We start from the raw sequence: 24,368 nt of genomic DNA, 5'->3' as shown, positions 1-24,368 counted from the left end.
GCCTGAGAGTCCTACCAGGCCTGGTCGTGGTAGACCTTACCACCACTGGGCCCAAGCAGCACTGCACTGTTGGAACCACATGGTGAAGAGTGGTATGGGGGCCCCTGAGCAATGCTGAGAGGCAATCCCCCAACCCCCCCAAAAAACCCAACGAGTTACAAATATTGACAAAACTATTTTCAATTGTACACAAAGGCAAAAAATGCAGGATGGCCAACATTATATTGAAGGAGAAGAACAAAGTGGATGGCTGATGTAACCCGACTTCAACAATTAATGTAAAGTTACAGTGATCAAGTTAAGTGTAGTTTAGCAAAAGAACACACAAACATACCAAAGACACAGAATAGAGAGCTCAGAAATAGACTGGTAAATAGCGACAATTAATAAAGAAACAAGGCTGGGCTGGAGAGATAGTACACAAGGGAAGGCATTTGTCTTGCATATGGCTGCCCTTAGTTCAATTCCTGGCATTCATCCAGTCCCCGAGCACTGTCAGGAGTAATTCCTGAGTGAAGAGCCAGGAGTAAGCTCTGTGCATGACTGATGTGGCCAAAAAACAAACAAAAAACCCAGAGGTGACCTTACATTATACTGACTGAAACAATCCTTTTTCTACGCTTATATAGCTAACTGCATCTAATAATGACATTGTTTTAACAGATTACTAGATTAACATTAAAACATAACACATTTTGCTCTTTAACACTCATTTACTCTTCCAAATAAATTTTGCTTCAGCCAAAAAGAAGAAAGAATGACAAGACTGGTTTTGTTCCAAGGGTACAGTTTTTTAAAGCTGAAAAAACTCTACAGAGATCTGCATTAAAAAAATTCATGTGGTTGGGGCTGGAGCAATAGCACAATGGGTAAGGCATTTGCCTTGCCAGCATCCATATGGTCCCCTGGGCACCACTAGGGGTAATACCTGAGTGCAGAGCCAGGAGTAACCCCTGTGTATCGCCAGGTGTGACCCAAAAAGCAAAAAAAAAAAAAAAAAAAAATTCATGTGGTTAACATTACTGTTCTTAGCTTTCTATGACATGATTAAGATGGTGAATTTAGATTTGTTTGCCATAGTAAGACAAAAAGTTGGCAAAAGAGGAACAATTATGAATGCTGAGTAATGGGCACACATATTTACTTACGTCATCATGTTTCCCAAATGATGACCAGCAGCATTAAAAATGAATTACAGAAAGATTTAATTTTTCTTAGTTTACTAAAATATTTAGGAATATAAGCAATTTTTATTTTTGAAAAAAAAGGCACCAGAAAATAATAATTTCCTTCAAAGGGAAAACAAATGTTGGCTTTTTAAAGCTTCTTATTGTCACCTTAGACAACAACTATAGTAAATTAAAAAATCTCATTGTTACTAACAATGAAGTTTTAATAATCGAGAGTAATTATGGAGGCGATTTGAAAAAAGGATCTGCAATCACTAACAAGCACATTTCATAGATGAGTAACTGAGACTCAGTTTTTCTTATCAACCTGAAGACTACAATTAGAATGTAACAATATCTTATAGCTCTTCATGTTTGTATAGACTTTTAGTACTGAGCTCAAAAATTCTGGCCTAGATATCCTGGATTCTGTTGGCTGCTCTGACTGCCTAACTTGTTGCAGCCCAGAGAATCATTTTTTTTCCTGGAGGCTGCTGTGGGCCCTTCCTGCCAGAATCATTCAGGGAATAGCCATTCTAGGTAGTTTATTCAGTCACCTGATATTTCAGATAGATGATCAAAGCCAGTATGCTAGTAAGACATACAGCAGCACATAATGAAGATTATATAAAATCCCTCCAGCTATCTTAATTTATCCAGTCTGTTCCCTCACACTGTAAAACTGAGGAAACCACTGCACTTATTGGATTTCTCATGATACCAAGCAGACAATAAATAACTGCACCTTAGATAACTGCATCTGGAAGAAACACGGAGCCAGGGAGACAGTGTCCAGCACATAACAGATGGTCCCGGATATTCATTTCTATGTTCTTTTCCCTTTATACTCTTGGCTTTTAGTTTAACAAGCAAATAAACATATTCTAGGAAGAAATATCATCGATGACTAAGTGGCTTTTTGTTTTTGCCTAAGTTATTGATTCTCCCCTCCAAAGGGCTGTGGATGCCAGACACCCCTGCTTTGAGGCAGTGCACACTCTGACACGGTGCAAACACATCTCTCAGCGTCTGTGTTCAGATGGGCAGACTGGCTCAAGCGTCTGGCCAAGGCATTCTGTCCACTGTATTTCCCCAAATCTCAAGAAGAACAAGACACAATCAGAAGGAGAGCCAAGGCAAGGGGCAGGGACAGAAATAAAAGAAAGAGGAGGGAAAGAGGAAGAGAGAGAGGGAGAACCCAAGATTAGAGAGTGAATATAAATTTGAGATTGGCCCGCGCATGGAAGGAGAGGAAGCACAGGTGAGGGAGGGAGCCTGCAAGTGGGAGCTGTATTAAGGTAGTTCTGAAGTTTAACCCAAACCTCTCAGTTTCTCATTATTTAAGAATGTCTTTTAACCTACCTGAATTATCTCTGATTGTTCAGCCAGAGCCTTCCTTTGTGCCTCCAAAGAAGATACCTGCTGCTGATAAATCAAGCGTTGCTTCTCCCAGTCCAGTGATTTCTGACGGAATTCCTAAAGAGGCAATTACAGTACTTAAACTTCTAAGTGCTTCCCCTTGCTTGTGCTGCTTCCCAAGCTCCTTTCCTCTCACTCTTCTCCGCATCCATGGGGACACACACCTTTCTCCACAGCAGGAGCCCCGTTACTCACTTAGCTGACACAACTACAGCACAATATTGAATTCTTTGCATACTGTGCCCCTGGATATGTCTTTCTAAATTTAACACCCTAATGGTGAAGTGCATGAAACATTGAACACATGGTGATTTTCACAGATTTGCTGCCACCTAAGGGTTGTTATAACATTTTAGTGATTTTTTTTTCTTCCAGAAGACCTATGCTAACTAAAATTTCATAGTATGTTGATAATCATACAACCCTCACTACCCAAATTACTAATATTCAAAACCCTGTTCAGGAGTTGGACAGAGTGAAATTTTAGCTAAATCACTCAGTAGCCCAATTATTACTTCTTAGTATCTAACACTCAGCTACCAAACAGATTCAGATGACACAAGAACATCCTTTGGTATTCAAAAGTTCTACAATCTTAACAGAACTGCAAACTCAACTAACAAGAAAAATCTGTACTATAAGTTAGTAGACAAAACCCAAACAAGTTGCATAAACAAGAAATGTGCCCAGTGTTTCTGAAAAAGGAGCAAGTGAAAGGGAAAGAAAACTCAATCACTCATTCACAGGATCTTCAACTCCTAAAGCTTCTTACAGCTTGGGGCAGTTACAGGTAAACCAATTTTCTTACTATTCATTCATTCGATCATTCTACTGTATATGCTGTGTTGAGCTACACCCAAAACAAAGAGAAATCCTAGCCCCACTACACTGGAGGGCAGTAGCCAATACATTTATTGTGTAGTATATTACATAGCAGGGCATGCTTTACAGAAAATAAAACTTGAAGTGCTCAGAGGTTTAAGGACAAAATTTTTAAAAAGGAGAAACATCCTGGGGTTGGAGCAATAGCACAGCAGGTAGGGCGTTTGCCTTGCACACAGCCAACCTGGGTTCGATTCCCAGCATCCCATATGGTCCCCCGAGCACCGCCAGGAGTGATTCCTAAGTGCAAAGCCAGGAGTAACCCCTGAGCATTGCCGGGTGTGACCCCCCCAAAAAAGCAAAAAAAAAAAAAAAAGAGGAGAAACATTCAGAGAGATGAATATGAAGTTGTAGTTTACTAGACAAAGGGAACAGCAAGCACAAAGATGCTGGAGTGGAAGACTGGTATGTTTAAGGAAGAACAAGCAGGCGAAGGTATCTGGAGTGGCATAAAAGAAAAGACAAAGGCCATTTAACCAAAGTGGGTTATTAAAATAAGTTTGACTTTCAAGAGATATCACTGCAATGTTTTTTGGTTTTGGGGGGGTCACATCTGGCAGTGCTCAGGCCTTATTCCCAGCCGGTTTCAGGAATTACCCCGGTGTGCTCCAGGGACAATATGCAGTGCCTGGGATCAAACTGGGGTTGGCCATTTGCAGGCAGGTACCTTAATTCTTGTACTATCTCTCCAGCCCATTACTGTAATACTTTTGTATAGGAGAGAACATGATTTGATTTACACTATAACAATCATTTGCTGGGTTTGCAAAGAAAATATGGGTAACTCCAAAGTTTTATGTTCAAGCAAACTAAGGAAGGAAGTTGCCATTATGTGAAACAGGAGTATTGCTGGGAGGACACCGAAGAGAAAAATCAGGACCCTTCTTTCAGTTATGCCAGACTGAAGGCAGCTTTAGACACTAATTCGGAGATTTGAAAGAAGTTGGAAATTATTCTGTTGAAAACAGGTACTAAAATCCTTGCGAATTATGTTGAGAAATAACATGTGAGAGAATAGCAATAAACTAGGAAGTGATTTCTCTGTAATCCTGGAGGATTCGAACATGAATACTTGACTACTTGGTCTATATAAATGAGTTGGTAAAATGTGGCTAATGACAAAAAAACTGAAGATGAGATTTTTGAAGTAGGAAGAAAAGACAATGGTGGGGCTGGAGCAGTAGTACAGTGGGTAGGGCATTTGCCTTGCACGTGGCTGACCAGGGTTCGATCCCCAGCATTCCATGAGGTCCCCCCGAGCACTGCCAGTAGTGATTCCTGAGTGCAGAGCCAGGAGTAACCCCTGAGCATCACTGGGTGTGACCCAAAAAGAAAAAGAAAGAGAATGGTATAATTAACAGTACTGTAAATCATGGTACCTCAATAAAAAGGGTAAAGAGAAAAAAGCAGAAATAGCACCCCCACTGACTATATCATCTCGCTTGTTAGCAGATTGCTGGGTTATAGAATAAAGGTTATTCATGGTGGCAAAACAATATTAGCAGAAGTCAGACATAAAGCGAGTATTGCCAAAAACAAGATGTTTCCATAAATTATATCACTATTCTGAATGCAGCTACTACACAGAATGAAATGCCTAGATATAGAAAAATGATTACAATTTTGAAAATGTCAGTTATCTACCTATCTATCTATCTATCTGGGTAAGCAGCTATGCACAGACAGAGCCAGAAAGGCAATACAGCAGGCAAAGAGCTTGCCTCACACCACATACATCCCCCAAGCACCATCAAGAGTGATCCCTGAGAACATAAAGTAACAAAATAGGAGACTAATACCTAAGAATAGCCGAGATAAGTACCAGGAGGTTTACTCCATGGCTTGGAGGCCAGCCACACACTCTAGCGGTAAAGGCAGCTCAGACAGAGAAGGGAGCACCAAATAAAGGGTGTTGGGAGGATCCTCCCAGGATGGAAGAAACATGCTGAAAGTAGACTATAGACCAAACATGACTGCCACTCAATGCCTCTTTTGCAAACCACAACACCCAAAAGGAGAGAGAGAACAAAAGGGAATGCCCTGCCACAGAGGCAGAGTGCGATGGGGGCTGGGAGGGATACTGGGATTAGTGGAGGTGGAGAATGGGCACTGGTGGAGGGATGGGTACTTGATGGGTACCAAGCACAAAAATTTGTAAGTCTACAACTGTACCTCATGGTGTTTCACTAATAAAAATTTTTAAATAAAAATTAAAAAATAAAGAGTGATCCCTGAGCACAGAACCAGAAGCAAGCCCTGATGACTGCTTAGTCCCAAAACAAAACAAAACACAGACAATACAGCATAAGTCCTTTTTGTGTGTGGAAAAAAGTGCTCTCAGTTTCTTTGTTTAATAAATGTTTAATTATAAACCAAATTATACCAGTGAATATGTGTATAATTCATACCAATAAGTATGTCTAATTTAACCAATAAATGTATGCATAATTGTAAACAAAATTTCATTTGTAGTATAAATCAGTACAAATTTTATTACTAAAAGTCAAAAAAAGAGAGAAACATAAAGAAGTATAATGAAGAGCAAGAACATGAGAGTGATGAGGTGGGGGTAAGTGTGACTACAGAGACTGAAGAGAAATGTAGCAAAGAAACAAGATACATGTAAATGCTCTGATAAGCAATTCAAATGTATGCAATTATTGAGATCTAAAAGAATAAATTTTAAAAAATGTTAAATTCAGGTACGGGCTGGAGTGATAGCACAACAGTAGGGCGGTTGCCTCGCGCGCAGCTGGCCCGGCTGAGCAAGGTTCGATTCCTCCACCCCTCTCAGAGAGCCCAGCAAGCTACCGAGAGTATCTCGCCCACACAGCAAAGCCTGGCAAGCTCCCCGGGACGTATCTGCTATGCCAAACACAGTAACAACAAGTCTCACGATGGAGACCTTACTGGGCCCACTCGAGCAAATCGGTGAACAATGGGAGGACAGTGACAGTGAAATTCAGGTATATAATGGGATTGATGGAAGACAGGTCACTCTGAGGAAAAATGATAACAAAGATGCTTCAAATATTTCTCAAATTAGTATTAGCTAGAAAGCTGAATTAAAAAAAATACAGGTTCCCACGTCCCATGCCACACACCTAAATCTGAATGTGGGTGACTCTCAGCCACTCCAGAAAACCCGTGACACAGAGAACAGAAGATGCGAAGGCGGAACCCTTGTGCTGCTCCTCGTCCCCTTTCAGCGGCAAGCACTCACTCTTCCCCGAACCCACCAGAAAAATCAGTATTGACAACATTCATTCTTAACAATAAAAAGGCATCAAAGAGGAAGGGCAAAGAGCTTACTACTTCTAAGTGGAAATAAAATGAACAAGCTGATACGCAGAATATTCTGTACAAAAATGTCCTGAATTTTCAACGTTTACTGAGTCTATCTACTCCACTAGGTGATACTTAAGGACACTGCCCACAAAAGTGATCATAGGGAACCACTTCTCAAAATTAGCACTTGGGGTACACAAACCCCTCCTGTGTGGAAGAGAACCGAGCAGCTCCAGAATTCCTCATCCGTCCCCTAAACGCTGGTTTCAAGTCCAATCATTTTTTTAAATCCCAATGATTTTAAAACCAAAACACGTCTCCAAACATTTCCAAGAGTCCCTAAGGGTCGTGCTGCCCTGTTGAGAACTCTTGATAGCTAGGAGTGGTCAACCACAGGAAGCAGCAGATGATAGGATGATACACAGAGGACCACTCTCCCACAGCTCCAAGAGCTCAGTGGCAGTCCTGGAGAGGGTAGAAAATTGGTTTCAGGAAATAGCACTATTACAAATCGCATTTTCTTCCTGAAGGCTGACAATCGCTAGGAACAGATTATTACTGTGAACATACCTCTATTTTTCCAGTTAACCTCTCAATTTCAGACCGATCTTCCCTGTGATTCCTGGCGCTGCCTCGGAAATCTCTCACATGCTTTTTCTGTAGTTTTTCATAACTTCTCTTCAGTTTGCCTAACTGTAGACACAGTTATTTCTAGAGTTAAAATTTAAGAATTTATAAAGACAGATGGGGGAACAAATTGAAAGCAAAAGTAATGCTAAATAGTACTATTGATAACAGATTAAGTTAGAATTGCACATTAGAAAAATAATTCAAAACGACATATAAAAAAATAAGTACCAAACCACCCAGGGATGCAAAAAAAAAAAAGTACCAAAGAAGAGATATATTGAGAGGGGGGAAAAGGGAAACATTAGAAGTTTAAGGGAAAGTTTTAAACAAAATCCTAATTTTATTATAATAGCCTTGTTCTAAAGAGCCCACAACTTACCTCACTATGGGAAAAACAAAAACACAACTCTGTTGCTTGAAACATTTTCCTGGTAAACACTGATATTCAGAAAGCAGAAGAGGGATACTTAGGAATTAAAATCAAAATTAAAGCAGGGGCTCAAGCGATGGTATAGCATGTAGGGCACTTGCCTTGCACGCAGCCGACCCTGGCTGGACCCCTAGCATCTCATATATCCCCTAACCCCACCCCTGAGCACTGCTGGGTGTGACCGCCTCCCCACCCCCCCCCAAAAAAAAAAATTAAAGCAGATTTTGCCCAAATTGAAGCGTAGAATAAAACTGAGTAAATAAAAAAGAAGCTTTTTTTTTGGTATTTATCCCAAAACACTTTTTAAAAAATTTATTTATTGCTTTTTGGGGGATCATGCCCAGCGATGCTCAGGGGTTCTGCACTCAGAAATTACCTCTGGAAGTGCTCAGGGGATCATATGGGAATGGGGCATCCAACCCGGGTTGGCCATGTGCAAGGTAAATGCCCGCTCCACTGTACTCTCTCACCATCACCCCAAAACACTTTTGAAATATTTGTATCTATTGTTTTATATCTTCAAAATTAAAATATTAAATATAAGTTTTGGTATAAATACTTTCACAGCATTACACAAAAAAATTAATCTTTTGGTCCCTTATTGAGAAATATATTTTAGAATTTCTGTCCTATAAATAAAACATACTTAGACAGATTCTTCACCTGAATTGAAAAAAAGAAAAATAGATCTCCACCTCCTTCCTCCCCTAGGATATTTATTGCCCTCTTTATGAAGCAGAAACTGGCCTATTAACAAAACTCTCAAGGATTAAGGAGATTTATACAACATATAACAAGATTAATCTCACTTCTTCCTGTAGTTTCTTTAACTCCTGCTTATATTCCAGAGTCATTTCCTGCTTGTTTTTTTCATTTTCTTCTATCTGCTGATTCAACGTTCCAACCTAGAAGCAGAGAGGTGACAAGATATATTACTATCGGCTACTCCTCTGACTAGACCTTCCCACTCTGTTGCCCCTTCAAAAGTAACAGCAGCAGAACTGCCCTTTACAACCAACCCAATCCCAGCAGTGTAATCAGAAAACTCATAAAACATTCACTTTCAAAATGAATTGTTTACACTGATACACTTCTGAGTAAATTCTGTAGGCAGACTAGAGCTCATCAAACTGCAATCCAAGACAAGAAAAGGAGCATGAGGCAGAATGTAAATCAACCAAGTCATGAAATACACTGTACAGTAGCATTTTATATAGCAAAATTTTCTATGAAGTAAAGAAGATGCAATGTATGGAATTACATACACATTGGTCGGGGATGGGTTTGGGTCACACCTGGCTATGATCAGGGCTTATTCTTGGCTCTGTACTCCAGGGACCATCTAAGGTGCCAGGAATCAAACAAGGGTCAGCACATGCAAGAGAAGCATTTTAATCTTTGTGTATCTCTCCGGCTCATCAAAATTATATTTTAGGGGCTGGAGTGATGGCACAGTGGGTAGGGCGTTTGCCTTACATGCGGCCGGGTTGGATTCCCAGCATCCAATATGGTCCCCCAAACATAGCCAGGAGTAATTTCTGAGTGCATGAACCAGAAGTAACCCCTGTGCATCGCTGGGTGTGATCCAAAAAGAAAAAAAAATTATATTTTAAATCCAGCTTTTACATTCATCATGGATCTGTCACCTAAGCAGCACTGACTTACACCTATATTATTTCTAGGACTGCAACTTTCAAACAAATACAAATGACAAAACCTTAAAGCCCTATTTTCTAGTTCTCTTATCATTCACTGTTCAAAGTACATTATAAATATGTTATTACCAAGACAATTTCACAAACTATATAAACTAGATTCCCATTATAAGTGTTTAGAAAAGTACTTTAAACTTAATTAACTTTCAGCAGCCAATCAATGAAGCAGTAAACTGACCAGACAGCTACAATTTTAAATTTTATTTTGATGCCCCAAGGCCAAACGCATAATCCTCAAATTTTTACTGGAACCTATCCATTCAATCCCTTTAATTTCTCTTTAAGGTATTAAATAATGGCAATGATGTCCTTGACATCAAAACTAAGTCTCAGAAATAAATTTAAACAGCCTCTGAGTGTCTCGATATTTTCATAATCATACACACAGGAATTTTCTAATAAGTGACTTGGAGACCTTTATAAAAGTACCTTTCTTGGGCGGGCAAATAGCATTTGCCTTGCACATGGCCAACCCTAGTTTGATCTCTGCCACCACATAAGTGTTGTTGAGCTTTGTGAGTGGTTTATTTATCTAGAAATTAGCTCTGTATGGTGAGCAAATATTTACTTCTACTTAGTATGATGTATTTTATTTAAGCTTTTTTTACAATCTCATTTGATTACTTTTTGTTTTCTTAGTCAATGTGCTGAAATCCTCTGAAGTCATGGAAAGTTCTGCCTCTGTACCTTACAGTGTCAGGTCTAATATAAAGGTCTTTCATCCATTTTGAGTTCACGAGTGGGTCCTTTTGGGAACCAGATTCATTATTTGTATGTTGCTAACCTTTTCCCAGCATCATGTTGAGACTTTCCTGCACCACTTCATGGACTCGGCTCCTTTGTCATAGATTAACTTCCACAAAGCTGAGGATTTAACTCTAGCCTCTCCATGCTATTTCATTAGTCTATCTTTATTCCAGCACCACGCTTTTTTTATTACTATTGTTTTGTTGTATAATATAAAGCCAGAAAGGCAATGCCTCCCATTTTCCTTTTCCTCAAAATTCCTTTGGCTATCTGAGGAGTTTTATTACTCTGTATAAACCTTACCAGTACTTGTTCCAAGTCCTTAGTGAATGCCATAGGAATTTTGATGGTGAATTATTCAATCTGTATAGTGTGATAAGCAAGATGGTCATTTTGACTATGTTAATTCTTCCCATCTATGAACAATAAATATATTTCCATGTCCTTGTATCTTCATCTATTTCTTTTAAGTGACTTATAGTTTTCTTTATAAGTTACCTACTCAGTTTATTTCCAGGTACTTGATTTTGGAGGGGACACAACTGAAAACACAATCTTTTATTTATTTCTCTTCTACCTCATTGATTGCACTTAAAAATGCAATAGATTTCTGCGAACCGATTTTATAGCTTGCCATTTTAAGTTTATCATTCCTAGAAGTTTGACTGGGGTAGGGATTTTTTTTTTGCATACTCTTTAAGAATAAAACAAATCATTTCCAAACAGTAATAGTTTGATTTCTTTTCCTATTTGAATCCTTTATCTTTTCCTTGCCTAATTGCTGTTGCAAAGACTTGCAAAGCTTTGTTGAATTATAGTGGACAGAGCAGTTATCCTTGTTTTGTGCCTGATCATAGAGAAAAGACTTCCAATGTTTCAGCATTGAGAATATTATTAGCTTTGTATTTGTAATATATAATCTTTATTTTTTTGGAAGCGTTTAGTCCCACTTTGTTGAGAGTTTTTATCATAAATAGATGTTCGGGGGCTGGAGCAACAGCACAATGGGTAGGGCGTTTGCCTTGCAGGCGGACAACCCGGGTTCAATTCCCAGCATTCCATATGGTCCCCTGAGCACCACCAGGAGTAATTCCTGAGTGCAGAGCGAGGAGTAACCCCTGTGCATCGCCAGGTGGGAGACTCAAAAAGGAAAAAAAAGGAAAAAATAAATAAATAGATGTTGAATCTTGTTGAATGCTTCTATGCATCTACTGATATGATCTCATGGCTTTTATCTTTCCTAATTAATGTGGTTTATCACATTGACTTGCATATATTCAACCATCCTCACAGTTCTAGAGTAAATCCCACTCGATCACTGATCATTGTCTACCATCTTTTTAATGTATTCCTGAATTCAGTTTCCTAAAATTTTGTTAAATCTCTTTGCAGTTTTTGCAGTTTATGTTCATCAAGGTCACAGCTCTTTGTCATTTTAAGTAATATCTTATCCGCTTTTGGCATCAGGGTTATGCTGGTCTAAAAGAAACTGCTCAATAGGATTCCTTTTTCTTTGACTTTCTGGATGAGTCTGATGATAGAAAGCAGGTCCTCCTTGAAGGTTTAAAGAAACTCACTAATGAACCATCAGGGATTCCGTTATGGGGGGACTTACAATCACTCCCTTAATTTCTCTGCTAATAAACAGCCTATTCAGAAATTCTACTTCTTCATTATTCCATCTTCAGAAGCAACAGGTATGTATGGTGTTTAGTTTCCAATTGAGTTTTTGTTACATTTTGGTTTATGGTTTATTTCCATCTGCATAGTTCTGTGGTATAAGAAGATCCTTGGTATGATTTCCATCTGCTTGAACTACTGGACATGTTTTGTGTCCCAGCATGTGCTCTGTCCTGAAAGAATGTCTCATGTGCACTGGAGAAAAATGAGTTCTTGGCTTTAGGGTGTGAACAGTCCTCTATATTATTAAGTACCTGGCAATGCTCAGGAGGCCATGTGATGCTGGACTGGGTTTATCAAGTGCATGTACCATCTCCCTGATCTTAATGTAATTTTTAAAATATGATTTATGAAGTTTGTCTTTGCTGGCTTTTTTCTTCTCCTATACTATACTTTCTACCTTTTATGCTTTCCAGTGATCAGGTTCCAATCACTTTTCTTGGTTATATTTTTTAAGTATCTTTGCTTTGAGATTACCATGTGGTTTACTTCTGCGGTTTTGGGCCTGTATCCCCTCTTAGGTTCAAAGTGAGTGAGTTTCAAGTATATTGTACGAGTCCATTATTCCTCTCCTCCTCACCTTATTTAGCTTTTTTATCTTACTACCTCCAAATGGGTTTCTTTGCCTTTTACAAAAGACCATCTAGTGCTTCTTGAAAATCTAGATTAAGGGTCATCAACTTCTTTAGCTGATATTTGTCTGTGAAGCTTGTGTCTGATCACTGCATGACTGAAACTCAAACAGAAAAGCTTTGTAACTGTATCTTACAGTGATTAAAAAATTTTTTTCTAATAATTTAAAAAAGAGATCTCAAGAACTATCATTTTAATTATGATAAAATGTGTCCTTTTTTCATTTTGGAACTTGCTTTTTACAAAATATTTTTTAATTCGGGTTACTTTGTTTGGGACTCTAAACTTATTGAGACCAGGTAAACAATTTGATCCACAGACTGGGGAAGTTTTTGGCTACAATTTCTTCAAACAGTTTTCTTTCCTCATCCTCTGCACTACTATAATCTGTATTTTTATTTTAATTGTCCCATAAGCCTTTGTATTTTCTTCTTCTTTTCGAGCCACTGCCAGTGGTGCTCAGGACTCATTATTGGCTCTGTGCTCACAGATCACTCCTGGTGGTGTTCAGAGGACCATATGGGGCACAGGTCAATCGCTTACAAGGAAATCACCTTGCCTGCTGTACTATCTCTCTGGCCTCTTATTTTATTTGTTTTAAAAATTCTCTTTTAGGGTAACTGCAGCCTCATGGGATAGGGGGCAGAACCAGCACATCCTTCCCGCCCCACCAAAGCTGAGAGTTGTCCCCCACGAGCGGCTCTCCAACATGGCCATGGCCCCAGAGGCACATGGACCTAATTCAGAGCCCAGCAGCTTCGGCAGAAATGTGAATGGACTGTGCATTGAACTATGGTGCCGGGCTCGCTGGGGAGGGAAAGGGTGTCTGTCTCTTCCGCCTTCCCTCGCCTCCTCCCCGTCCCCCCCACAGCCCGGTGGCTGCCACGTCAGAGCTTATTGGACAGCCAGGTATAAGCCACGGGTGATGGGGCAACTGCGGCCTCATGGGATGGGGGGAGGAATTGTCACGTCTTTCCTGCCCCACCAAGGCCAAGAGTGCCCCCCACGAGCGGCTCTCCAGCACGGCCATGGCCCCAGGGCACACAAACCAATCTCATGCTTTTGGCAGAAATCCCTCCAAACTTAATTAGTAAAATATCAGAAATCCAAATTCACGCAACTGCAACATCACATGGTCTTCATAACCCGCAATAGAAAACAAATTATTTCACAATGCCTTTTCGGCAGGTCTGATTGTTGGGGGAAAATTCCAAATAATAATGGTGCATCTTTTGTCGAAATAATGAATGTAATCAAAGTAGAAAGAGAGTTAGGTGAAAATCATCTGCCTCACAGGCATCAGAAGAGGTGGGATGGGGGTATATTGGGGTTCTTGGTGGTGGAAAATGTGCACTAGTGAAGGGATGGGTGTTTGATCATTGTATGACCAAGACTTAAACCTGAAAGCTTTGTAACTTTTCTCACGGTGATTCAATAAATAAATTTAAAAAATAAATAAATAAATATATAAAAATCTCTTTTATTTGGTTGTCCTTCAATGCTTATTTATTTGAGGGGGAGGGGATAGTAGTGGTGTGGAGCTCCCAGGCCATACTCAGGAGGTCCAGGGCTGACTCCCAAAGATACCTGACTAACCTTTCTGGCACTTCGGTGCTAGAACCTGAGGATGCAGTACTATTCAGGCCCTGTGCTGCTGAGGACCACCAGTGCCATCCCAGCACTGTTCAAAGGTTCCAGGGTCACATTGAATGAGCTGATAACCTCCAGGGCTATAGCCAGCATTGCACAGGAGACTCTGTGGTGCTGGGGATCAAGACTAGGTCAGGCATATGAAGACATACACCCTAACCCTCATCTCCAAACGCAGTTTCGTACAGCCCATCCTCATGCCTCCCAACCTGTTGTCTTTTGCCTCTTTGCCCTTGAATCTTCCAATTGATCACCTGATCCCCCGTTATTCATCGATTTACTCAAGCGGGGTGCTAGTAACGTCTCCATTCATCCCTGTCGCGTGCTAGCGGAGCCCAAGGGCATCTGTTCATTCTAAGAACATGCAGAGCCTCAAACCGATCAGTCAGGGTCTTAATGAAGAAGTCTGACCATCTTGTAGGTGGGCATCCACGCGATCTTTTGACGTCCCGTGGAATCCAGTCAGTAATGGTTCTAGTCCAGCGGTTGTCTGTAACCCTCATTACGTGTCCAGCCCATCTGATTTTTGACTTTTTATTTACATTCATTTAATTTTTTCAGGGTATCTTAAATATCCCACCCACACGGCAGAGCCTGGCAAGCTATCCGTGGTCTATTTGATATTTGATATGCCAAATCCAGTAAAAAAAAAAATGGATCTCATTCCCCTGACCCTGAGTCCTCCAATTACTTAAAAAAAAAAAAAAAAACCACTCTGCTCTTTATTTCGATCATTTCTAAGGGCAGTTTTTCAGACTCTACCTCATACCTTCCCCTTTCACTAGGCATCTCTTCTACTGCTTTCCTCAGTCACTTTGAAATTGTCATAGCTCTTAAGTGCTCAGGAACCATTTCAGGTTTTTGTTCCATTATTTTGGGCGGGATCCTCCACTTCTTGTCTTCTCTACTGGAGGTTAAGGATGAGGGTCAGGCCGGCTTATGCGCAGGCTTGATTGGTAATCTACGGCTCACATCTGTCAATTCCACAGAGAGCTTTTGGAGCTGAGTTTGTGTCACTTCCAAACACTGCCACATCTCTTCAGTTCAGCCCAGTGCTGCTCCCCCTCTGTGTTCTTATCTCTCAGTGCCTCATCCTGCGCCCCTCGCCTTGGTCCTTATGTGTGGACAGCCAAGCACAACAGAACCAGCCTTTCCTTTTTCTCGGAGCCAGCCTCTTCTGACTCTGAAAGAACCTCTGAACTCAGATGCAGTGTGGCGGAGGGTACGACCCTTCTCTTCTCCTGGAGCAGGCAATGTTGATGAGTTGTCTCACTGACCAAGGCTGCGGCTGTGCATCCCCTTCAATTGATGGCCTGAGACTCTTCCAGACCAGTCCCACATGCTGCTCAGGTTTTGTAAGGGTAGACATGCAGAAAGCTACCAGTGAGCTTTTCAGCCCACCACTTCCCTGGCTAAAATCTGTTCCTACATTTCTCCTTTCTTGCCTGCCCCAGAACACCCCCTTCCTGGGGTCACACGAGCAGGGCTCATTGCAAGATTCTCCTGAAGACTGTCCTTTCCTGAGCACTTCTGTGGGCCTACAAAGCCATTTCTGTTTTGTGGAAGTTTGAACTCAGTGCAATTCAAAGGGCTGATCATTTCCTACCAGCTTGGCCCTGCTTCCTTCACTCTTTATAAGAAGGCATGTACATGACATATGTGATCAAGATAACATGATCCTCAAAGACAAATTTTAAAAAAAAATCATGATTCTTGATACATTAATGTTCTTATGTCACAATTTTCCTTGTAAAAGAAACTATCAAAATTAATACAAAACAGAAACTTTAGAAATGCTTTACACATATACTTAATATATCTAGTGTAAAAAGCAGATGTAAAGGCATTGTAAAATCAAAAAGAGGAGTCAATCAACAGCTTTACCTCTTTCTGCTTCATCTCTAACTGACCCCTCAGAGTCTTAACTTCCTGTTCACGGATGTTCAAGCAAGTTTCAAGCGCATGTGTCTGTCCCTCCCATTCAGACTTTTTATGAGCCACCATTATGTCAATTTGTTTCATGAGCTCCTGTAGTTCTGCTTCACAGGATGTCAAAAAGCCCCTAAAAATATAAACAACCCTTGAGATACAGAACATGTCCAAATGGCTTTTCACCTTTCACGCAAAAAACTAAAACAAACATAATCTTAAACAAACAAACAAAACAAACATAATCTTAAAATAGGTACGATCCTAGAGAATGTGAATAATCAGAAGCAAAGAAGATTATTTATTCCACATAATACTTTGTTTTCCTCCATGGGCCAACCTAAAGCCTAAGTCATCTGTTGATCACAAGACTGTTGTTAAGTCTGAACGATGAATTAGATCTCTACAACCAACATCCCTTTTATAATATTTGACAGAAGCTTTCAGGAAGAATCCAGGCAAATTTCTGTCACATTCTCTGGTGGACAAAATAAGAAGCCTAGTAAGCAGGCTAACTACTCACAATTTTACTGAGAAACTTACCCATCATGTCCCCGATTTTGTATTCCTTCCAACAAAGCCTCCATCACCAAATCTCCTTTGTTTTGGCAACTAGGAAAAAAGAAAAAAAAGAAAATTCATATTTTAGGTTCAAACATACCAGCTAGTAAACTTAATAATGTGAATGATGCAGGAACCAGGGAGGTGACTAAGGGGTGGAGCATAGGCTTGGTATTTGGAGCTCAAAGTTCAGCCCTCAGCATCACAAAGCCTCCCAGTGGGAGGAGTCCTAGAGACACACCAGGTGTGCTCACCTCCCATAAGAGAGAAAGCACAAACCACACGGAGAAAAGTCTTGTGAGGGTACAGGAAAATCAGTCAAGGACTATCACTTCAAGAGGGACCACGTACACTGCTGTCTTAAAGACAGAACCGTGTAATTGTCTCACTTCCGTCGCCATTCTCCCGTGTGACTGAAATCAAAAATCTCATTGTTGTATTTCAAAGGTAAGGATGGATGAATACAGGAGGTACAGGCACTGGCAGAAACCCCCTTATGACATGACAGGAAGAACTACGGAGTCATACAAATTAGAGGAAAAGCACAGCTGTAAGAGATGCGTAAAGTGTTAAATGTCCTGAATGTGAACTCTGTGGTTCATCAGAGACTCATCCCTCAGATGACAGGCAGGCAAAGCTTTTAGAATACTACTCCACTCCCGGGCACGCAGGCTACATGGGCCCTTCTCTCCTCAGCAACTTTTTAATCTTAATCCCAGGTCTCTTCAAAGGAGCAGCGCACACTAGAAATTACTTTACGGAGCACGCTTTTTCTGTCTTCATCCTTCTAGGACAGAAAACCAATTTTGCTCATCTCCAGCTCCAGGGTTTAGTAGAGCTAAACACGGCACATGGTAGACAATTACGGCTTAATTCCCATCTCCATTAACTATCTCCTATGTGCGCTGGCCTGGGAGTGATGGCGCAGCGGGTAGGTAGGGCATTTGCCTAGCATGCGGCCGACCGGGGTTCAATACCTCCACCCCTCTCGAGAGCTTGGCAAGCTACTGAGAGTATCTCGCCTGCATGACAAAACCTGGCAAACTACCCGTGGCGTATTCAATATGCCAAACACAGTAACAGAAAGTCTCACAATGGAGACGTTACTGGTGCCCGCTCAAGCAAATCGCAAACAACGGGAGGACAGTGCTACAGTCCTATATGCACTGGCCATAGCTGGAAAGCTATAGAGAAGAGTCTAGCAGTGAAAGGGGGGAGATGGAAAAAACTGTCATACTACCGAATGTAGCCGCCCACACGGCAGAGTCTGGCAAACTCCCCGTGGCGTACCCAATATGCCAAATACCAGTAACAATGATGGTCTCATTCTCCTAGAGAGCCTTGAATATAATCTCAGGGCTAGGATGAAGGAGACGTTACTGGGGCCTGCTCGAGGCAATTGACGAATAACAGGATGATCTGTGATCTGTGACTACAGAGGGAATGACACGCTGTGAAAAACAGAAAACCCAGACAAAAGACCACCCTAAAATTCACAAGTGCTAATGAAAAAATATCTGCTAGAGGTTTTTCTTTTTTTTCTTTCTCTCTTTTCTCTCTCACTCCTCTCTCTCTCTTTCTCTCTCGCTCTCTGAGCCACAGTCAACTGTGTTCAGGGCTGACTCCTGGTGGGCTCAAGGGACCAATCTGGGGAGCTGGGAATTGAACCCAGGTCAGATGTGTGCAAGGCAAGTGCCTTATCTGCCATACTCTCCATCTGGCCCAAGTTTTTCAACCTCTTATGACAAATCTTCATAAAGCTAATCAATGTCAAATCACTTCTCACTCCAGAAAAGTGATTTTTCTCAGACTCAAGCCTGAATTAGTGTCTTTAAACAGCCCTATGCTTTGTATGAAAATACATTGTTCTGAGAAGGGAATGCCTTTTAGTCAACAAAGAATTCCAGGTTGTAACAATCACTAAACATATCATGATAAAAAGACATGTCCCTTTTCTTTTTTTTTATTGTTTGTAATTGTTCCTTTTATTTATTTTTTAAGACATGTCCTCTTTCAAAGAATTGATAGTTGAGCAAGACTTAGAATGAACAACTAAAATTGTTTCCCCAATATGACAAACACAATGGCAAAGCTATGCACAGAATGTTCCAGAGAACCAGTATAAGAAAACTGGAAAGCCCAACCCCTGCATGATGTTGATATTTCTCAAGTTACAGGTATATTCAAATAACTTTTCATGCAGATCTGACAGAAAGGATTTTTCATTTAGCTTATCCTTTATACCACACTATCAGACACAATGAAGACCTAAAGAAAAATTTTAATGTTAAAATCTACTTTCTACCAACCACAACACAACACAACCCATATTCCACATTTTGACCTCCCCTTCGGGAACTGAGAGGTAGTCCTCAAGTTACTACGGAGATACAGATGCAGGATCTATTAATCTCCGCAACTGACTAGCTCCATGTCCCTGAATATCAGTCTTTGTACGTGTAAAATAAGGGGTACAAAATATCATCTCCATTGCTTCTTCCAGTTTTTTGATGGATTCTCCTTTAGTTCTGGGCAACACCTGGCAATGTTCATGGATCGCTCCTGGAAGGCTCGGGGAACGATATTGGGTGCATGCAAGACAAGCAGCCTGCCCACTATTCTATCACAACAGCCCCAGATTTCCATGCATTCTTACAGCAAACTAAATGTCCACTGAATGCCCTGCCACAGAGGCGGGGTGGGGGGGCGGGGATGGGGGGTGGAGTGGGAGGGCTACTGGGATTATTGGTGGTGGAAAATGGGCACTGGTGGAGGGATGGGTACTCGATCATTGTAGAACTGAAACCTAAGCATGAAAGTTTATAAGTCTACAACTGTACCTCATGTTGTTTCACTAATTAAAAAAAAAATTAAATGTCCATTGTAGATGTCCTGTTACAAAACACAACTCTGCATGGATATTAAGTACCAAGGACAGTTATTAAAAATTACCACTGCGAGGCTGGAGAGACAGCACAGTGGGTAAGGCATTTGTCTTGCATATGGCCGACCAGGGTTTGATTCCCAGCATCTCATATGGTCTCCTGAGCACTGCCAGGAATAATTTCTGAGTGCATGAGCCAGGAGTAATCCCTGTGCATTGCCGGGTATGACCCAAAAAAGCCAAAAAAAAAAAATTACCCACTGTAAAGTTACTTTATTTAGGGCTCAGGGTCACATCCAGCAGTGCTCAGGGGACCATGTACTGACTGAACCTGGGAAGGCCCCAAGTCCCCTAGCCATTTGAGTCACCTCTCCTGTTTCTAAAACTGGACTTCACTAAGTCAATTATTCTTAAACATTATCATGATAATATATATTAGTAATACATTCACTATTATGCAATACATTAATTTACTTTCTGGGTATCACTTAATACATTAGCAATATTTATAATAAATGCTAAAATGTCATTGAATGTTCAGCCTTATACGTTATCACTGCCTTATAAGACAGTATATTACATATTATCTTATTATTGCCTTATATCTTAACTGCCTCACATATTATCTAATTCAGTTTCACAACACTCATAAAAGAGTATTACTTTTTTTGAGAGGCAGCACATCCAGACTCACTAGTTTGTTCAGGGAACCACACAGTGCCAGGAACTGAACTCTGGGCTCCCACAATCAAAGTATTGTGCTCTATCACTCTAAGCTATCTCCAAGACACAGGCACTTCCACTCTGAGAAAACAGTCTCAAGAATTCAAAAAGCTACAAACTATAGTCCTAGAATTCAAACCTAGAATTGTAGTCCCAGAATTCAGTAGAATTCCTCAGGTTTAGTCCATGTGCACTATTTAAATATTGTATAGTTTAATAATGTTATAATACACCAAATATTAATATACATTATTACATCTTTTTGTTTAATAGGGAAATCCAAGTCTAAAGATGGGAAAAAATACAAACAGAAGTATGGCATTGCCACCATCACCACTAGATGGCAGCAGCACAATGAGAAATGGGCATTTCAGATATCAGAACAATGGTGTAAAATTAGGAGATCTCTACATTAAAACGGTGGGAGTGGGGGTAAGAAACATTCTATGTGAAAAAATCTTACTAACGTGGAATGTGCTTAGAAATACCTTCAACATCTGCGTGAGCCATAGCCAAATACCATCACCTCAGATCCAGTTCCTTAGGATCAGGTTAAGTAGCAGACAGGTTTCCTCTTTTTCTGAGTTTCTTAGCTACAACACTATTAATGTCCCTACCAATCTCAAGCAAACACTTGCACAGTCATTTTGTTTTTTTCTTTTCTAGCCTGCACGGCAGAGCCTGGCAAGCTCCCCATGGCATATTCGGTATGCCAAAAACAGTAACAAGTCACACAATGGAGACATTACTGGTGCCCACTCAAGCAAATCGATGAACAACGGAAGGACAGTGCTACAGTACTATGTAATAATTATACAAAATTAGTCCTTGCTTGCAATATTAAATATAAGTAATCACTGTTTGAAACCCTGATATTCTTTGGCACCAACATAAAATGCTAATATGGTTAAACAGAAACTGTGCAGCACTATAGCTGATATAATCTTTGTTGTATCTGCAGTTAGGCCAAGACATCAACAAACAGAAACTATTTTAAGCCCTCCTGTGGAAGAAAGGTGTGGTTTTGATTTTTTGTCTTTCTTTTCACCAAGTACACGAAACAAGGAAAATCGGGAACAGAGCCGAGGAGACAGCACTTGCCTTACATGTAGTTGACAGGTTCATCCCTGGCAACACAACCCAAGCACTACCAGGCACAATCCCTCAGGAGAACCACTTCAGAAGTCAAAAAAAGAAAAGAAAAAAATCAAAACAAAAAACCCAACAACTTAATTTTAAAACGCTGTCCTTTCTTTGGCTTAAAAATCCAAATACGGGGAAGCAGTAATTAAAAAGGTACTTTTTCCCATGGGAGAGCTTTTAGTAAAAAGACAAAGGTCTTACAGTAGAATTTGGGAGTTCATCACAAAATGTCAACTATTCAAATACATATAGAATTCCAAAAATCAAGGGGACTGTGGAGCCAGAGCAATAATGCAGTGGATAAGGTGTTTGCTTTGCAAGTAGCTGGCCTGGGTTCAATCCCTGGCATCCCATAAGGTCCCCTGAGCACCACCAGGAGTTAATCTTGAGTACAGAGCCAGGAGTAACCCCTGAGCATTGCTGGGTGTGCCCCCCACCCCAAAGTGGGTAATTCCTGAATGCAGAGCTGGAGCCAGGAGGAAGCCCTGAGCATCGCTGGATGTGGCCCCAAACAAAACAAACAAAATGAAGGGGAAGAAAATTAATTTTTAAAAAAGGGCAGGAAATATGAACAAATATCTTGACAGGATAAGAAACGTAAATGAACTTAAATATTAGGAGATTTGTCAACCTTGCTCAGAGTAAGAGAAATGCAAAGTTACATTACATTACTGTCTTCTGTATTATATAATCCAAAAATGAGTCTGACAATATATTCTGATGACACGACTATGGGGGATGGGGGGAACTCACATGTAAAATGGCATAGCCACTGAAGAAACATTGGCAATAACTAGCAACTGATAAATACACATTTATTCTTCAGAGCCAGCAATGCCTGTTCCGGATATCTATCTCAAAGAATCACTGCCTCCCAACTGCCCCACCCCCCAATTTAAATAAATAAAAGGTTTGTCAATTAAATGCAACCAGAGCAAGCTCCTGGGGAGAGGCACAGACAGAAGGTCCTGTTTCATTCCTGTCCTTTTCATTCCTGTCCTGTGGCTTTCGGTGGTGTTTAAGTAAAAATGTTTTGCTACTGTTTAAGTGGACTGCTGACACTGTTGCCACTTCCAGAACTAATGGAAACAGTGTATCATGTGCAAGCATTACAAATTAACTTTTAAAATCTTAATCTACCTGGGACCTGGGGGGCAGTGCGTTCCTTGTGGTCCTCAGACCTTAAATTATGCTCAACTCAAGTTGACAAGAAGACAAGGTAGGCCCTGCCCTGAATCTAGTTTAATGCGCTTTATGAAAATTTACTAACCTCTAATCCATGTTAATGCCAGCCTCATTTTTAAATAACTGTTTATCCCTGATAATACAAAGGGCATTTTAAGAGCTCAGAACACAAAGGAAGATCACATTTCAAGTATGAAAATGCAGCCACCTTGTTAAGCCTCGACTATAGTAAATACTAGTAAATATCATGCCAATGTAAAATAACCATCCTTATTATTTGCTCTCACCCATAAGACAACGGGAGCGAGGCTGGAGAGTGCTGTGGGTAGGGCGCTTGCTTTGCACGTGGCCAGCCTGGGTTCCATCTCCAGCACCCACACTTGTGATCAACAGGATCACACTTGTGGAGCACCCCGAGTGTGATCAACAGGGGTGATGCCCGAGCAGAGCCACAAGTAAACCTTGTGCACAGCCAAGCGTGGCCCAAAAACAAAGCCAACAAAGAGAACAGGTGGGGAATTTTATAAACATCAGAAACCTACCCAGAGGAGGGGGCTTTTTTTAAGAAACAAAAGCATTAGCTATAAAAGCTCAAGGAAGACTTTGCAAACGTGTGTGCTGCCCATCAGCCTGGTCTTTGATGATGCAAGGGACAGAAGAAAAGCCTTGGTGGGGGGGAGGGGGGCCTTCAACTTCAGTCTTCCAACAGCTTCCCGACCGACGCGTTCCTAAAGGCTCACGCCCCCGAGGCCGGGCATCTTCCACCCCGATGCGTGCGGCCCACTGCGCGAGCTCGGCTCCCCCGCTCCGCTCGGCGGCCCTCGCCCCTCGCCCGACCCGGGACCGCGCCTCGCCCGACCCCGGCGCGCAGCTAACCAGGTGAGGCAGCTCGGGCGGGAAGGCGGGGGCCGCAGGGAGGCCGCGCCCGGCCCGCGCCCGGCCCGCCGCCCGCCCTCCCGCGCCGGGCTGGGCCCGCGGCCGGCCGGCACGCAGCGCGGGGCAGCGCCGAGGCGGCCGCTGGGCTGCGCGCTGGCGGCCAGGGCGAGGCGTCGGGGGCCGCAGCGGACGCGGGCCGGCGGGGACGCGCCCGGGGAGCGGCGGGAGGCGGGGCTCGGGGGCCGCAGGACGGCGAGGCCCGACGACCGGCGGACGGCTCGGGAGGCCAGCGCCGACCCATTCGGCTTCAGAGCCGGCCGCACCAACGGAGCCGGGCAGACCTCCCGGGCTGGACTCGAGCGCCCCGGGGCCAGCCTGCGGGCGCACATGCGGTTACTAGGCGGGCGCGCTCCCGCGCCTTCCCGCCGTTACCTCCCGTCAGGACGCGCGCGCGTCCCCGCCAGCCTAACGTTCAGCCTCCGGCGTCGGCACGTTGGTTCCGCCCCCCGGCCCTGGCTTTGCCTCCGGACGTCCGCGCGGGCCACCCCTCCGCGCCAGCCCGTGGGCCCGCCCGAATCGGAACAGGGGACACGTGATGGGGGCGTGGTGCCGTGGAGGCGTGGCCGTGCAGCACCACGGGGTCACGTGGTGTGGGGGCGGGTCCATACAGCGCGAAGTGTGGGGTCACGTGGTGTCGGGGGCGTGGCCACGACTGGCAACCGGCTCGGTGACGGTGGGAGGGCGTGGCGACATGCCGAGGCGGGCGTGGTGACGCGTGGGGGGCGAGGCTATACAGTGGGGGGGGGGTCACTCACTAATGCAGA

At 42.3% G+C, this 24,368-nt stretch overlaps 1 protein-coding gene across 3 annotated transcripts in view; it reads right to left on the bottom strand.

Annotated features, from left to right (window-relative positions):
* CEP63 (centrosomal protein 63) overlaps positions 1-24,112 on the bottom strand; it is a 41,730-nt gene extending 17,618 nt beyond the window's left edge. For 2 of the 3 annotated variants that reach the window (XM_056121459.1, XM_056121461.1), the window contains exons 1-6: positions 23,977-24,112; positions 16,716-16,784; positions 16,128-16,305; positions 8,628-8,723; positions 7,329-7,451; positions 2,532-2,645 (exon numbers count right to left, since the gene is read on the bottom strand). In XM_056121459.1, the coding sequence (XP_055977434.1) occupies positions 2,532-2,645; positions 7,329-7,451; positions 8,628-8,723; positions 16,128-16,305; positions 16,716-16,759 (555 nt within the window). In that variant the 5' untranslated portion in view covers positions 16,760-16,784; positions 23,977-24,112. The remainder of the gene's footprint in view (positions 1-2,531; positions 2,646-7,328; positions 7,452-8,627; positions 8,724-16,127; positions 16,306-16,715; positions 16,785-23,976) is intronic. The other variant, XM_056121460.1, reaches the window with a different exon arrangement.
* Positions 24,113-24,368: the final 256 nt, after the last annotated feature.

This window comes from Sorex fumeus, unplaced genomic scaffold, assembly GCF_029834395.1.
Source record: "Sorex fumeus unplaced genomic scaffold, SorFum_2.1 ptg000044l, whole genome shotgun sequence".
In the NCBI taxonomy this organism is placed as follows: Eukaryota; Metazoa; Chordata; class Mammalia; order Eulipotyphla; family Soricidae; genus Sorex; species Sorex fumeus.
The sequence above is the reverse complement of the archived record's forward strand: the minus strand, read 5'-3'. Positions and strand labels throughout refer to the sequence as shown.